The sequence below is a fragment of the Carcharhinus amblyrhynchos genome, chromosome 5 (genome assembly GCF_965287045.1).
Source record: "Carcharhinus amblyrhynchos chromosome 5, sCarAmb.v2.hapA, whole genome shotgun sequence".
Lineage (NCBI taxonomy): Eukaryota > Metazoa > Chordata > Chondrichthyes > Carcharhiniformes > Carcharhinidae > Carcharhinus > Carcharhinus amblyrhynchos.
Genome location: NC_137328.1, coordinates 48,325,571 through 48,342,277, shown reverse-complemented (window position 1 = coordinate 48,342,277; position 16,707 = coordinate 48,325,571). Strand labels below are relative to the sequence as shown.

The window sequence follows — 16,707 nt, the reverse complement described above, 5'->3', positions numbered from 1 at the left end:
AACCCAAGCTCCTCCGGTCCTTTGTACTTCAAAGTGCCCTGCTGTTCATTGTGTTATATAAGACATAGCAGTAGCTCAATAATAAATATGCATCATGAAGTTTTAGCAAGCCTGATTGGTTTTAGCTCAGTTACGTACGAGATGATGAAAAAGTGCAATTTTCAATTGTTCTCGGTCATTTCTGAAAATTAAAAGGAGAGAAAGCTGTACATTGAAGCAGCAATCAAAAATACAATACCCTCATTCTTGGAAACAGTTTAAAAAGGGTGCCGATGGTGGAAAACTTTCTGAAATCTAAAAAACATGACATTCTGCACTTTTCAGCTAAATATATTACAATTAGGCGGCAGAATGTCTACCACTGCTGCCTCACAACATGAGAGACCCAAGTTCGATTCCTGCTTGGGTCACTGACTGTGCAGAGTTTGCATGTTGTCCCCATGGGCTTCCTCTGGTTGTTCCAGGTTTCTCCCACAGTCTGCAAGACAAGCTGGTTAGGTGCACTGGCCATGCTAAGTTCTCCCTCAGTGTACCTGAACAGGCGCTGGAATGTGACGATGAGAGGATTTTCACATGAACTTCATTGCAGTGTTAATGTAAGCCTACTTTTGACACTAATTAATAAACTTTAAAAACTTAAAGCAGTGAATGAAAAAGGACAAAAGTTAGTCCTTTCATGGAATGTAACCCAGAATTCAATGGCATTCATTAATGGAGGCGAGATAGTAAATACTGCCCAAGGATCCAGGTTGGGCCTGGATTTCCTTGTTGAATTACTGACTACAAAAGCACAATAAAAGAGTCTTGGGGATTCAGTGCACTGAAGCACCAGTATTACACTGACCAATCTTAGTCCACCGTGACCACTTCTGCTGCCACACAGCCCTGGATTTTCCTCCCTCGGAAGTAGGGATGCCTACAGATGGCGATAAAAGCACCTGGAGTCCACCACAAATATGATGCAGGTGCTGTGAGGAAAATTGGGTGAGTTCTTGGGGGTATACCATCAATGAATTTAAGAATGCGTTTAATACATTTTGAGCAGCAAATCCTGCTATATCTAGAGATGGCTCAAGCCATGCAGCAATTATTAAAAAATACCTGTTTCCTAATTGCAATGTTTTATCAATGAGGCAAATCATTGCAGCTCAGAAGTGTAATTGTCAAAACCAATTCAAATGAGTCCAGTGACATTTGCAAACTAGACAAAAACAAGCCAATCATATTTAGAAAGTGAAATAATGTTATGCAGATACTTTATTATAAATAGGAGTGTTCTCAGATGGTTTGTTCTAAGCGGCAAACTGAAGGGGCATTTAAGGACACAAAGCTAAAGGAATGAAGGAACATGCCTACTTGCAGCATGTTTCCATTGAAGAAACCAGGAGTCATCTAAACTCACTGTACACAGTATACAGAATACATACATTTTCAGACATTTAGAGCTTGGTCACCAGTACCTGTAAAGTCGTGAGAATATATTCCCACATAAAAGTTTTTTTTTAAAAGCAAACATACAATCATACATTTGTTCACATAGTTTTTAAAAAATACTGCAGATGGTGAAAGTCAACAATTTTAAAGTCTGAACATAAATTAAAAAGTCTAGAATAGTTCTTTCCCACTTGAAGCTTAAAGCACTTTTGTGGCATGATTTCCATCGCATCAGTTTTGAGTTCAGATTCTGACACGTGAAGCACTTTTACAAAGCCTGTAGGAGGAATAGGATTGACACTGCTCTCAAGTGTTCTGAATTTCCCCAGTTTTAGGCAAAAAAGATCAAAATAACCCACTTTCAAAGCACTTTCCAGAGGATGTGAAAATATTCGTCAACTTAATTCATCTTTTCTTAATGCTTTGAAAATCTTCTTTGGAAGAGGCGACTGGGAAACATAAGCATAACAATGTAAAAATCTGAGGTAAAACCCTTTGAGAGAGTGAGAGAAAGAGCTTGAACGTCAGGATATAGTTCTGTTGTATCCACCATTTAGATGCTTTTCAAGCCAGAGTTCAGCCAACTGCATTGTTGATCCAAATGTACTTGCTTTGGACCCTAAACACATTTTATATTGCTTAGGATCTATATTAGGATCACAGTGAACAGGGTGGTAAATATGGACAACCCCAATTTCCTGGCTTCTAAAGGCGTTCAAACCAGCAGAGATCACTTTAGTAAAAAGGTCCACATCTTCTAATCCCCAACCCTGAATGGAGGTATCAAACCCACCAACATGCAATAAATCGCTTTTGTATATGCAAACGATTCCGAAGCCATAATCCCGCCAGAAACCGGTCTTCTTTGTGAAAACAAAGTTATTATCATTTACTGGGTTACCACCATAAACTATTTTTGGATCATACTGACTAAAGATTACAGGAAAATAAACCTGTTCTCCCTGAATTGTATTGTCTCTACAACGTTGCACAAAGTCTGGAGTGAAAATTAAGTCGATATCGCAGAAGAGCAGCAAACTGTCATTGTGGAATGAAGAGGAGCCCATTTCGAGGGCTAGGCCCCTTGAGAACTCCCCTTTCATAGGGAGAATGGTCATGTCTGCCTTAGGATATTTAAGGTTAAGTTCTCTCATTAACTCCATGTGCTTGCCTTTGTCTGGGATTGAATCAGAGTTGAACAACAATATGAGTAGTTTTACATTCTGCTTTGGAATAAGGCAAGTCTTCTCAAAGTTCTCCATGAACCGGACAAACGTATCATATCTTCCAGTGAGAGGGACTAGGATGTGAACTTTCTGGTCATTGTGTTGCTTAAGCTCTTTGGTGGTCTCTGTGAATTGGAATGGTGAGAAGATCTTCAGTGAGTTTGAAAGGAATGAGAAGGACTGAGAGTCACTGTTTATGCTCTCTGCCAGAGAGCTGGCATCGAGCTCTTCAGCTTCCTTCATGAATGCTTTGCTGAATGATTGTTGGATGTAGGCATGGCGTCTTACGGGAACAGTCACCTTCCTCCCCTTGTGTTTTTTGTAAAGAAGCAACAGATCCATGATGTACTCTGCTCCATGCATGGGGTTGACTCTGCGATAGCCATACTGAATCTCTTTAAAGTCAATCACACGCCCCCTCGTCTTCGAGTTCCAATTGATCATTTCCATAACCTGCATTATAGCGTCGTCCAGCGCTGCACGCAGCACGCTGTTGATACCCTGACGAGGGATTTGTGTTTCCGCCATGCTATACAGGTGTTTCCCAGTCAGAAATTCCCATTCAAGGACCTCATCCCTGTTACGAGGCTGGAAGCGCATAAAGGATGGCATCATTCCAAGCTGCTGGTCCTCCTTGCGCACTTCAGTGTTGCTCAGCTTGCTCATAGCGACACTCTCTCGATGCAGCTGAATGGTCCGATGGCGTAGTTCTGAAACCTTACGTGTCAGTAAGTAGTTATGTAATCTATACTGATAATCAGGTCTTTTGTTCGGATGGAGTGTTATCGCATTATGAATCTTGCTGCTGCGTAAATCCTGAATGTATCCCTTCTTGTTGTGCTCATAGTTCTCATAGAACAGCTGCTGCATCTGAGGGTTTGAAAGAAAAAAAAACAAATGTTACTTTTATTACTGAAGTTGAGTGCAAAACCAGCACAAGAAAATATTGGGAAAATTTTACACACTGCTGCTTACAGAATTTTTACTACTTATGCCATACTGTGAATAGAAATGAAAGAAATAAATTCCATGGAGCAATTATTTCCTAGGCAGAATTCTTAGGTAGTCAGGAATAACCTGCTGGAAAGAATTTACTAAAGGCCCATTGTGACAGCCACTTGCTGTGTGAATTTCTGCAATTGTTGCTGTATGCTGCAGAATTAACCATCTCCTAATCAGCATTCAGCACCAGCCTGGATGATGATTTTAAGAACTCGGTGTAGCTATCTAATAGCGCTCACTCTTGATGTCAATGCTGACTCTCTGCAGAAAAGGGAAACCCAATGTGGGAAAATATATTCAAACCAAAATCTTTCCTACACGTTACTTGTTCTTCCTCCATAATTTTATCTTCATAGGATTCTGCTTATCTTCTCCCATTTAAAAGTATAAAGACTTATAGTTTTATTGATAATCAACATTCATTTGCTCTAATGATGCAATTGCTACTTTTGTTTTCAAATTTATTCAATTATTTGCAACCCTGTTTCTGTAAATTAAATAAAAATTCTTCTCTTTAGATTTTGACAGTTGCAAAGAAAAAATATAATTTGAATGAATATGAATCCACTTCAGATAAGAAAGCTCAAAAGTCATGTGGCACCATGCTTGCCAAAGTGCAAATTAACACAAAAGTGTGCGAACCAGGGTGGTGTGAATGAATCAGTAATTTGTCAAAACCAGTAGCATAATAGGAGCAGAACTAGACCATACAGCCACCCGGACCTGCTCCGTCATTCAATATGACCATGCCTGATCTTTGGCCTCAACTCTTTTCCAGTTTGCATACATTTTCTTTGATTCCAAGTCTAGAAATTTGTTCATCTCAGCTTTAAATATATTCAGTGATGGAACGTCTGAAAACCCCCGTCACAAAAGATTCTCCTCAGCTCAGTCCTAAACGATCAGCCACTTATCTGCCCCAGTTTGTATGTTCTTCAGGCAGGAGAAATTACCACATTGTCTATGACATCGAGCTCCTACAGAATTCCTACGTTTCAATATATTTTTCTAAACTCCTGAGAACATAGAATTTGCATTCTAGGACAAACCTCTCATCCCAGGAATCAATCTAATGAACATTAATTTTACTGCCTCTAATGCAAATATATCCTGCCTTAAATATGGAGGCCAAAACTGCACACAGTACTTCAGGTTTGATCTCATCAAAAACCCTGCACAAAGGTAGTCATACTTCCTTCATACTGCAAGCCCCTTGCAATAAAGGCCATCATGCTTTTTGCTTGCTAATTGCTTTTCATACCTATATGCTAGCTATGTGCTTCTTGTAACAAGTACACTTACGCCCTTCTGAACATCAATGTTTGAAAAATATTCTGCTTCTCTGTTTTTACTTCTAAAGTGAATAACCTCTTAATTCCCCATATTATACTTCTTCTGCCACCTGGTTTCCCACTCACTTAAGCTGCAGCCTCTGTGTTCTGCTCACTACTTGCATTGCCCTTGCTTTGTATCTTCAGCAAATTTAGATATGTTACTACCTCTCTCTTCATCTAATTCATTAATATAAATTGTAAATAGCTGAGACCCAGCACTGATCTCTGCAGCTCTCCACTTATTACAGGCTGCCAACTTGAAAATGCCCCATTGCTTCCTGCCCATGAGCCAATCCTCTGTCCATATAATTACCAACTCCATGAACTTTCCTCTTGCCTATTAACCTTTTGTCTGGCATCTTAATGGATATTTTTTGGAAAGCCAAGTATACCAATTACATTTTCAAAAAACTCTAATAAATTTGACAGACATGATTTTCCTTTCATAAAACCATGATAACATTGACAAGAGTATGATTTTTCAAGACTTCCTTAATTATAGATGCCAGCATTTTTCTGATGGCTATGAAAAATTAATTGATCTATAGTTCCCTGTTTTCTCTTATTCATGAATTGCTAATTTCCAATCTGCTGGGACTATTTTGTATTCTCTGGGAGTTTGGAAAATTATAACCATCGGTTCTGCATTTCTCTCCTTTAGAACACTAGCTTGTAGGCCATCAGCCTGGGGGGGTTTTGTTGGATTTTAGTCTCTTAGATTTCTCCAACATTAATGATACTAATTAGATTAATTTCCTCACTCTTATTAGCCCCTTGATTATCCTGGATTTCTAGTTTGCAATTTGTGTCTTCCGTTGAGAAGACACAATATATTTATTCAATGACTCTGCAATTTCCTCATACCACATGAGTTTCTCTTGCCTCTGCCTCTCAGGGATCAACATATACGTTTGCGACTCTCCTTTGTATCTACCTGTAAAACATCTTACAACATATTCCTGTCTAGTTTATTCCCATTCTATTTTTCCCCATTATCAACATTGTGGTGGCCTGTTGTATGTTTCTAAGACATTCCCAATCCTCAGACTTAAGGATACTTTGCCACATTGTTAAGCCACCTTGGGTGTCTACCTACATGAGTTCAGAAATGGCACCAACACCTGGATAGACTGGGAACAGGTTGCCACATTCTGAAGTGAACTGCTTTGGTCCACGCTTTACATTTCATAGAATCTTACAGTGCAGAAAGAGGCCCTTTGGCCCATCGAGTCTGCACCAAACACAAACCCACCCAGGCCCTACCCCCACACCCCTACATATTTTACCCTCTAATCCTCTAACCTATGCATCTACGGTCAACTCAGCATGGCCAATCAACCTAACCTGCACATCTTTGGACTGTGGGAGGAAACCGATGCAGACACGAGGAGAATGAGCAAACTCCACGCAGACAGTGACCCAAGCTGGGAATTGAACCCAGGACCCTGGAGCTGTGAAGCAGCAGTGCTAACCACTGTGCTACCGTACCGCCCCATTTGAAAAAAACAAACGCAATTCATACATATATCTACCTTCAAGTGTCCTACAGTTCATTCCCCAAGAGCCTTTTTCTCATGTACAATCATATATTCATCATCTTTTTACCTTAGGGGAATTGTATAGACACCAATGCATACTGCTACATAGAAAGTGACCATGGAATTTAAAGGGGGTCACTCTATGGTGTCAAAGTTTAGCCAGGCTTCCGACTATGAACGAGGAACACGAGGAAAATATCAGAAAAGGAGCTGAAAAAATGGTGTTAAAAATCCTCCATATATTTGCGCATTAACATTTCTGCTCCATTAAAACACCTTTGACATAGCTAGCACAATTATAGTGGTTAATGTAATTCTGAGGAGTGTGTATTTGGTTTGGTTCATTTATGATTGTGCACTTGATTTGCTGTAGTCCTGGGGAAAGAGGTGAGTGAAAGAAATATCAGACTGGTTCTCCCAATGGTGTTATAAGTTTAATTTATATTTTGCATTTGTACATTAAGAAAGGTGAAACCTGGGTCTAGTTTCAATGGGTCTTTTGCGAATTGGGTGCTGGCAAGTCTGGGGCCTTGTTTGCATTTATATATTTTAAATGAGGTTGTACAATTTTGCAGTGAAGTGCTTTACCATACAAAAACAAAGGGGATAGAAACTTCAGTTGCCTAGCGACAGGGAAGCAGACAAGGGCTGTTCAGTCAGTTACTGGGGAGGCACGGGGTAACCAGAGAATGCAGGCAGAAAATCTGAACCTCTCTCTTGAGAGAAGTAAGATATTCCACAGGCTGCCGGGAAACTGAGTTTAGGGAACTCACATGCTCACTTTGAAGTTAAAGTAATTGCGAGTCCAGAGTACAGTTTTCGGGTAACTTGGGGGAAGATACCAATTAGGGAAGAGCATCTAACGAATATTGCTTTTTATTCATTCGTGGGACATGGGCGTTGCTGGCTGGCCAGCATTTATTGTTCATCCCTTGTTGCCTTGGAGGGCTGTTGAGAGTCAACCACATTGCTGTGGCTCTGGAGTCACATGTAGGCCAGGCCGTTAAGGATGGCCTAAAGGACATTAGTGAACCAGATGGGTTTTTCTGACAATCAACAATGGTTTCACGGTCATCAGTAGATTTTTAATTCCAGATTTTTTTTTACTGAATTCAAATTCCACCATCTGCTGTGGTGGGATTCGAACCCGGGTCCCCAGAACACTAAGTTTCTGGATTGATAGTTTAGTGATAATACCACTCAGTCATTGCCGTCCCTCAGAGGTCTGCTGGAAGGAAACTATTTGAATCTGAGCCAGTTCAAGTCTTGGTGTTGAGATAGTGATAAATCTTCACTGGGGTTTGTTTTTGAGTCTGTAAGTCTATTGCCGGGATAAAAGGAGCAGCGTGAGATTGAATCATTTTCTGGTATTTGTATTGAAATCTTCTTGACCTTTTGTCCACTTTAATATAGTTCATTTTTAAAGTTTAGTAATTGTTTATTATTTATGTTATAAAGCACACTGGCAGATTTAATGCGAGTGTGTCCAGTAACTGACCCCACCAGCTTTCGGAAGAAAAACAAAGTGAGGATTGCCCAAGCCTGGTTTCACTCTCGATTCTGATTTGCCTCGTATTATCAGCTGGAATCCTAACAATGGATAACTGTTGCAGAAAAAAATGTTGAATCTTATCCTGACTGCAGTACTTTGGGAAAAAGATAAAGTGATCAATTATTCTACTGCAATAGTACCTCTGTCTGTTTATAAATGAGCATCGTTACATTATTTACAGAATCATAGAATCCTTACAGTGCAGAATGCCATTCAGCCCATTGAGCCTGCACTGTCAGCAATCCTACCCTGGCCCTATCCCTGTAACTCCACATGTGTGGAGATGCCGGGTTTGGACTGGGGTAAACACACTAAGAAGTCTCACAACACCAGGTTAAAGTCCAACAGGTTTATTTGGTAGCAAACTATTCGGATTGGCGGTTGGTGACTAGTGGGGTGCCCCAGGGGTCGGTGCTGGGGCCTCAGCTATTTACCATTTATATAGATGATCTGGAGGAGGGAACCGAGTGCAGGGTGTCGAAATTTGCTGATGACACCAAGATTGGGGGAAAGGCAAATTGTGCGGAGGGTGTGGAGAGTCTGCAGAAGGATCTAGATAGGCTGGGCGAATGGGCCAGGAAATGGCAAATGGAATTTAATGTTGGCAAGTGTGAGGTGGTCCACTTTGGTAGGAAGAATGGTAGGAAGGACTATTACTTACGTGGCGAAAAACTGCAGCAGGCGACGGTGCAGAGGGACCTCGGGGTCCTTGTGCATGAGTCGCAAAAACCCAGCTTGCAGGTGTAGCAGGTGGTCAGGAAGGCAAATGGGATGCTGGCCTTCATAGCGAGGGGGATTGAATATAAAAGTAGGGAGGTCTTGCTGCAGCTGTATAGGGCATTGGTGAGGCCACAGCTGGAGTACTGTGTGCAGTTTTGGGCGCCGCACCTGCGCAAGGATATTTTGGCCCTGGAGGGAGTGCAGAGGAGGTTTACTAGGCTGATACCGGAGTTGAGGGGATTGAGCTATGAGGAGAGGCTGAATAAACTAGGCTTGTACTCGTTAGAGTTTAGAAGAATGAGGGGAGATCTCATTGAGACGTATAAGATGATGAATGGGATGGATAGGATAGAGGTGGAGAGACTCTTCCCGCTCAAAAAAGACAGTAGGACTAGGGGGCACAGCCTCAAGATAAAGGGGAGGCGGTTTAGAACGGAGTTGAGGAGGAACTTCTTCACTCAAAGGGTGGTGAATCTCTGGAATTCTCTGCCCGTTGAAGTGGTGGAGGCTGCCTCGCTAAATATTTTTAAGAAGCGGGTTGATGGGTTCTTGATAAGAGAGGGGATTAAGGGTTATGGGGAGAGGGCGGGAAAGTGGAACTGAGCCACAACAGATCAGCCATGATCTTATTGAATGGCGGGGCAGGCTCGAAGGGCTAGATGGCCTACTCCTGCTCCTATTTCTTATGTTCTTATATGTTCTTAAACGCCACTAGCTTTCAGGGCTCTGCCCCTTATGTACCACAGCGAGCCCCCCTGATACTAAGGGGCAACTTAGCACGGTCAATCCACCTAACCCGCACATATTTGGACTGTGGGAGGAAACCAGAGCACCCGGAGGAAACCCACGCAGACATGGGGGCAGTGTGCAAACTCCACACAGACAGTTACCCAAGGCTAAAATTGAACCGGGTCCTTGGCGCTGTTAGGCTGCAGTGCTAACTACTATGCCAATGTGCCGAGATAGAGAGAGATATATATATATATATATATATGGATAAACGTCAAATACAAGGGTTTTGAAAAGTTTTTTTCCATAAATATAATTTAATGAGCCTTAAAATAAAAATGTTCCTCAATTAGCAGTATTGCTGTACACAACTGATAAACACCAACATCAGAAAGCAAATCCTGGACTGCAATTTGCTTAGTAGTTTCAGGCAGGCTCTGAAAATCACACAGCAGCTGACCTAAAAATGGTGTTGCCCAAGTTTGAGAGGCACACTGCTAACTTGGAAGTTCTGCTACTGAGTAAGGTGTAACAAACCTAAACACCTTTGTAATTGACAATGACGGAAACGTGATGAATGACATCTGATCAATGGGCGAACATTCTAGCTTAGCTGCTCAATTTCACCACGTAAACTGTGCACATCAACAATCATCCAAAGGAAACTTTCATCCTTGGAAGCCTCATTGCAACTAATCAAGATGCGAACTTAAGTATCTGGAACTGTTTACTGAAAGTCCTCCATGAATAAAGGAACACAACAATTCGGAATTGTGTTACATTGAAAAAACCTGTGATTCTTTTAAGGGCTAATTTGGTTTATGATAAAGCTAACCAATTTTATAAAGCCCCAGATTTTCCAGTCTCCAGATCATTGGAGACTGGACATACAACCTACGATGTGTGTCAGGACCCAAATGAAGTCTTGGTGAGCTGATTCTATGAGAAATGCCCAGAAAGTTTCAATTTCAGACGGGCAGTTCTCCTGCTCTCTGGGATGCTCCAAAAAAAAAGTCTCTGAATCTGAGCTAGAGTTAGAAACTTTCAATAGTTCCACGGGACTTACAGAATAGCTACCCGGGAAACATTAGACCTAAAAATCCGAGTTAACTCCTAGGTAACTATACAACTGACCCACACTGACCTCCCAACTCCCCACCTTGACAACTCTTCCCTGACCTGGTAACCCTGCTCATCTACCTGCCACCATACCACCTCACATCTGACCCACTTACCTCAGCCATTCTACCCATTCACTCATTCATCCATCACCCATTCATTAACATTCACACTGGACATTTGGCAGCAAATGCCATAAGGAGCAACTCTGGCTTCTGAGCTGACTTTGTTTTGTGGTTCTCTACAAGGATTTCTGCACCGAGTGAGTCCTTCTCCATCATGGATCAGAGGTTTGGCCTTTTTAAACATATCCAGATAAGTGAGTAGTTTTTGGTCTCGTCAGATCAGACACAGTGATTCCAACGCTGATCAGAAGATCTTGGTTTTAGTTCCAGCAGTAACTACACTTTGAAAGTACTTCATTGACTGTAAAAGCTTGGTGGTCATGAAAGACTATATAAATGCATGTGTTTGTTTTTATTTTTGGAATGCTTTGGACCTTGGATATTTCACAATGTTAAATGCAAATTGTTATTATTCAGCATCACCAGTTATTTTTCTGGGAAATGTGTTTTCCAAGTGTGGGTTTGTCTCAGTCCTGATGTTTGGTGGTGATAATTACAAACTACTGCAAAAAGTGAAAGTCATGGGGTTAAATTTTCAATGGTTTGTGGGGGTGATACTGGGTGTGGACCAGCCTGGAAAACTGTGCACTTGGAAGGCATTAATGGTTTCCAATGCCTCAGCAAACTAATTAGATTCTCAAAGGGTGGCTTGGAGTGGTGGGGAGCTAGCAAGCCACAGGCCTTCACTTCCTTCTCGAGCTCATTACGACAATGGGGATCAACAATTAGCAATGCTCAAATGGCTAGCACATGTGGAATATGTGGGGCATATTTGAACCTAGCTGTCAGGAACATGGTGGGAAGCCACTCTTGACCACGGTGTAAAAAAGTGTATTAAAAGGGAGGCTGGAAGTCAGATGCTCATGCATCGGCACAGAGGCATCAGAGCTGAGAAGAAGCCTTAGGACTTCTGAGTGGAAGACAATGAAAGGCTGTCGACATTCGAGGCCACCTCTAGCCACCTGCTTGGTCTGGCTCGCAGGAACTCTTTCTCTCAATGGAGGGAAGCGTGCAGTTCTCATGTCAACCAGCACTGTGGTCAGGGCCCCGGGGGAAGCATCATAAAAACGTGGGGCCATGGAGGACAAGTGGTCAAACCATCGCAGGCACCTCTATTCTCCCTAGATATCCATCACCAAAAGCAAGGCTGCCATTTGTACTGTCAATCATCCCTTCTGCCCATGCACGATGCCCCTAATCAGGTGCCAACCCAGAACAGTTAGCGGATGACACTTTGAAGATATCATTGTGTCGCTGATGCTGATGGGGTGCGAGGTCAGGACTGGAAACATTGCAGGCATTGGGTTCGCCACCCTGAAACAAAAATTCGGTCCCCAGGTGTGTCAGACCAATGTCAGGATCTTCCTAAACCTTCCCAATAGAAGCTTGCTATATCACAGGAGTACAAACAGAAAATACCACGGCCACAAAAATGTCTGGTATTCCATAGAATTGCCAGGCCTCTCAAATGAATTGTCTTGACAACTGTACAACAAGACAAACAGGCCCAAGACAGCAGCTAACGCCCAGATTTGAAATTTCACAGAACCATTGTGACTCACCAGTGTCCCTTTTAAAAATAAACCATCTAATTTGATAGGAACATCCTGACATCTGCATCAGAAACCAAATGATAACATGCAAATGGGAATTCTCATCCCAGTTGGAGAAGCAGTGTGCTGTCATCTCCAAGATCAAAGCCCTTCAAATTAAATACTTCATTCATTTTTGTATTAACTCTGTGCCCTGTAAACCTCTAATGTCTGTGACCTTCCACAGTCATTGCCATAATGGCAGTCTTGTTTAAAAATCAGAAATAATAAAACTGTGTACTTTCTAGAGACTTCAGAAATATTAGGATAAAAAGCGAGCTTTTGATATAGTGTTTATGATATGCAGATTCACTGCTAGAAAAACTAATTCTGTTAAACCAGAACAGCTTTGAAGGAATGAGGAATCATTATAGTGGTAATGAGGGCGCACTTGAAGTGGGAAAGAAATGGAGTTTTTTTTTCATTTCGCAGCAACCTGCCAATTACTGTAACGTTTATCATTCTCAGTCAGTCCCCTCCTCTATAATGCCTTTTTTTTACCAGAAATTACTCAATTCTCACAGGAATGCATATACACACACAAGACTTGGAAACTTGTCAGGTTTATACACAAAAATCCTAACTGATTAAATGCTATAAAAAGGACAAAGATGTCCTTTGTCTACTCAGGTTTCCCTGTAGTTTAGGTCCAAAAAAAATGGCTGCCGGAAAATGAGATAATTTGATTTCATCAGTGGAACTCCAAACTGTACTCAGTTTAGCTAGCTTTCCATCTTAATTTCCTTCAGTAATTTTTCAATCGAATATGAAAATAAATTACAGCAGAAAACCGTCAGCATAACAGGGCAGGGTTTTTTTTGGGGGTGATTCTCCTTCTGAAACAGAATCTTAATGAATTGAAGTGCAGATTGGGGAATTGGACATGAAGGCAAGGGAGTGCCCCCCTTCCCTCACTACGCACATTTTAAAATTAAATGCGAGGACCTGCAAAATGGGCGATGATGGTAAGTGGCCTGTTTTACACTATCCAGTTTCCTGTTCCACAGTAAGAAAAATCAGGCATGAAACATAGAAAGCCTATGGTATACAAGGAAACCATCTGGCCCATCGAATTTGCATTGACTCTCCGGCTGAACATCCTACCCAGGCTCACCCACCACCCTATCCCCGTAACCCCACGTATTTACCCCGCTAATCCCCCTAACTACATTTCTTGGGACACTAAGGGGCAATTTAGCGTGGCCAATCCACCTAACCTGCACATCTTTGGGGCTGTGGGAGGAAACCAGAGCACGCAAGGAAATTGTGCCGCACATAACGGGCTGCTGACACACCATTACTGCTCACGGCAAACCTCACCATTCACTCCACGCACAGTTCTCCAGATTGACAACAGAATCTTCAGAAACGTTGTTTTGAGAGCAAATGTACCGTCATAGATCTTACTTGTCGTTTTCCAATAATTGTACTTCTCATTGTTTATGAGAAGTCAAATAGCATAGGTTCAGAATGACAAACAAGAGATAATTACCACAAGTCTCTAATCATTTTACTTTCCTGACACTTTTACAGTCACTGCTCCTTTAAATGGCCTCATTTGTCCTTTTTAAATTGCAAATGTTAACATGTTTCTCCACTTTGCTACATCCTCAATGTGTTGAAATTGAGAAACATTGTACACTGTGCTATTCTAATTCATGCACGCATGTCAAGAACAAATCCTTTGCCATTATGCTCAAGGCACCCCACATTCATCAGTATAACTGAAATCTAGTGGATAGGCAACAAATTCTAGATACTGATCTGAGACTGCAAAGTGATATGAAAATACTGAAGCTATAGGGTAATTACTTTAATTTTAATGCTTTTTAATTTTCCCTTGCTTATTTAGTGGTCTTCCTATATATATTGTTGTTTGATGATATGCTTGCATAATAAGTAAGCCTCTAATTCAACAGAAAGCTAGGAAATACAAAAGAAAATTAGCATATCGAATGGAACGTCAAATGTAATTGCTCAGGGTGGTTACTTATCTACCCCTCTTATGTAAGTAATTGGTTGATGGCATTTAGTAGCAATGATAATAGAAGGGTCAGCTGGGTAAAATAAACTGAAAAAGATCACAAATATAATTTTTAGGATATGAGAATTGCAACAAATGATCTCTTCAAATTCACTGAATATTTAGCTTCACACTGCTGAAATAAGTGAACTCAGTGAACTCTTGTCAACGCAAGGTCAGAGAGCTATTATCAGTTAACACACTGCTTCACTGATTTGGGAGATTCCTTTTTTAAAGTCTGTGTCACAAGTGGACGTACATCAACACTGCAGTGAAGTTACTGTGAAAATCCCCTAGTCGCCACACTCTGGCACCTGTTCTAGTACACTGATGGGAGAATTTAGCATGGCCAATGCACCTAACCAGCACGCCTTTCGGATTGTGGGAGGAAACTGGTGCACCTGGAGGAAACCCATGCAGACACTGGGAGAATGTGCGAACTTCACACAGTCACCCAAGCCGGTAATTGAACCTGGGTCATTGGCATTGTGAGGCATCAGTGCTAACCACTGTGCCACTATGCCACCCTTCTTTGTGCAATCAAGTTAGCTTGGCACTCAGATGATGCCACAGAAAAATATCAAGAGGTAAAGTTCTGAACAAAGCCTTCAAAGTTGATAAGGATGTGCATTGAGAGCAGTAACTTAGTTTACCCTGGGCACCTCTGCAGGGTTATTAAACCATTTACAGCCTCTTTGGGCAGGATTTTCCACACCCCCTGGCATGTTTGTAGCAACAGAGGCGGCCTGCCATTGGCCAGCGGTGAGATCTTCCAGACTCGCTGCTGTCAGTGGGGGTTTCCTGTTGTTTGCATCTTTTGCCAGTGGGAAACCCCCGACAGGGGGTTTCGCGTTCAGTTGGACTGGAAGATACCGCTGACGGAAAGGGCTGGAAAAACATGCCCAACATGTGACAGGTCTTGGGGCTGGTCTGCCTCTATAGGGCCTAAAGTGTTCATTCATAGGTCTTCTTCCCCTGGCCTTCCTGCCACAATTAGTCCTTACTTCAGCCAGAAAACCATCCACTGCTACACCTGAGAAAATAACTGTTCTCTTTTAAACTGCTGATCATTCCAAGCTGAATCTTGTTAGTAATATGTTCCCTAAGATGCAACATTCCCCTCCCTTTCTGCAGCTGTATAAGGACATTAGGTGTATTATCACTGCTCAGAAGCTTCTCTGGATTTATCACTAGAGCCCCTGCAGGAATAAACAGCTAGTTAGCAATGGAATTGTGTCCCTGGTGGGGATCCTGCCTCACTGCTGGCAGGTCCGTTAGACAAAGGTGAACAGCTCCATTGGTCCCTGACTGATAATAAAAATGTTACTTTCACCTCCACATTTTGTAAACATTGCTGGCACACCTATCTCAGTAGTACAATTTCTTGGGTTCACTTTGAAAGCAACCAATCATGCAGTTTCAGAAAATAATGCTGACCTTGTACGCTGCATATTATATGAAGTACAATGTACAAATATGTGGATAAAAGCAAAATACTGCGGATGCTGGAATCTGAAACAAAAACAGAAAATGCCGGAAAATCTCAGCAGGTCTGACAGCAACTGTGGGGAAAGAATAGAGCCAACGTTGTCTAGATGACCCTTCGTTATACGTCTCTGATGAAGGCCATTCAACCCAACTGGACCTCATCCCACTTTTCCCTGGCGACCCCCATCAGCATTTCCTTTCTTCTTCATGTATTTATTAAGCCTACCCTTAAACACATTTATGGTAGTCGACTTAACAACTTCACAGCATCAATTTCCACAACACTAGCTCTATTTAGGCCAAGATGGCTTGTTTGAATTCCCTACTGGATTTATTAGCGACGATCTTGTGTTTATAGCCTGTAGTTTCCCTCACAAACAGAAATATCTTCACCTTTGCCTTATCAGGTACTTTCAGTCCCTTAACTTTTTCATTTTCTTGAGAACACAGCCGCAAGCCAGTCTTTTTTGATAAATATAGTCTGGTCTCATCTTGCAAATCCTTTTGTTTTGGCACTTTTCTCTTCTGTTCTATGTGCTTTTTATAATGTCTGCAATTCCTTCCACCAATTAGCTGGTGTGCCATTGTGTAAAACTTCCGAGCAGACATCTATTTGTCAAATATTTCCAGTAAGGAAGGGAAATTCGGAGGGGAAGTTGTTCGACTTGGGGAAGTACAGCTACATTCTCCATCTCGCTCGGACCCAAAATAACAGAGATCAACTTATATTAGACAATGCATATTGCCTTGGTGCAAAGCTTAGCACCAAACTCAATAATATAGCTGGAAGTATTTGAATACACTCTCATTGGGACACATGAGGAG

At 41.7% G+C, this 16,707-nt stretch overlaps 1 protein-coding gene across 1 annotated transcript in view; it reads right to left on the bottom strand.

The window, feature by feature from the left end:
- Positions 1 to 1,239: 1,239 nt before the first annotated feature.
- The window catches only part of chsy3 (chondroitin sulfate synthase 3), a 234,322-nt gene continuing 218,854 nt past the window's right edge, over positions 1,240 to 16,707 (bottom strand). The window contains exon 2 of the mRNA XM_080188740.1: positions 1,240 to 3,530. Within this exon, the coding sequence (XP_080044866.1) occupies positions 1,959 to 3,530 (1,572 nt within the window). The 3' untranslated portion in view covers positions 1,240 to 1,958. The remainder of the gene's footprint in view (positions 3,531 to 16,707) is intronic.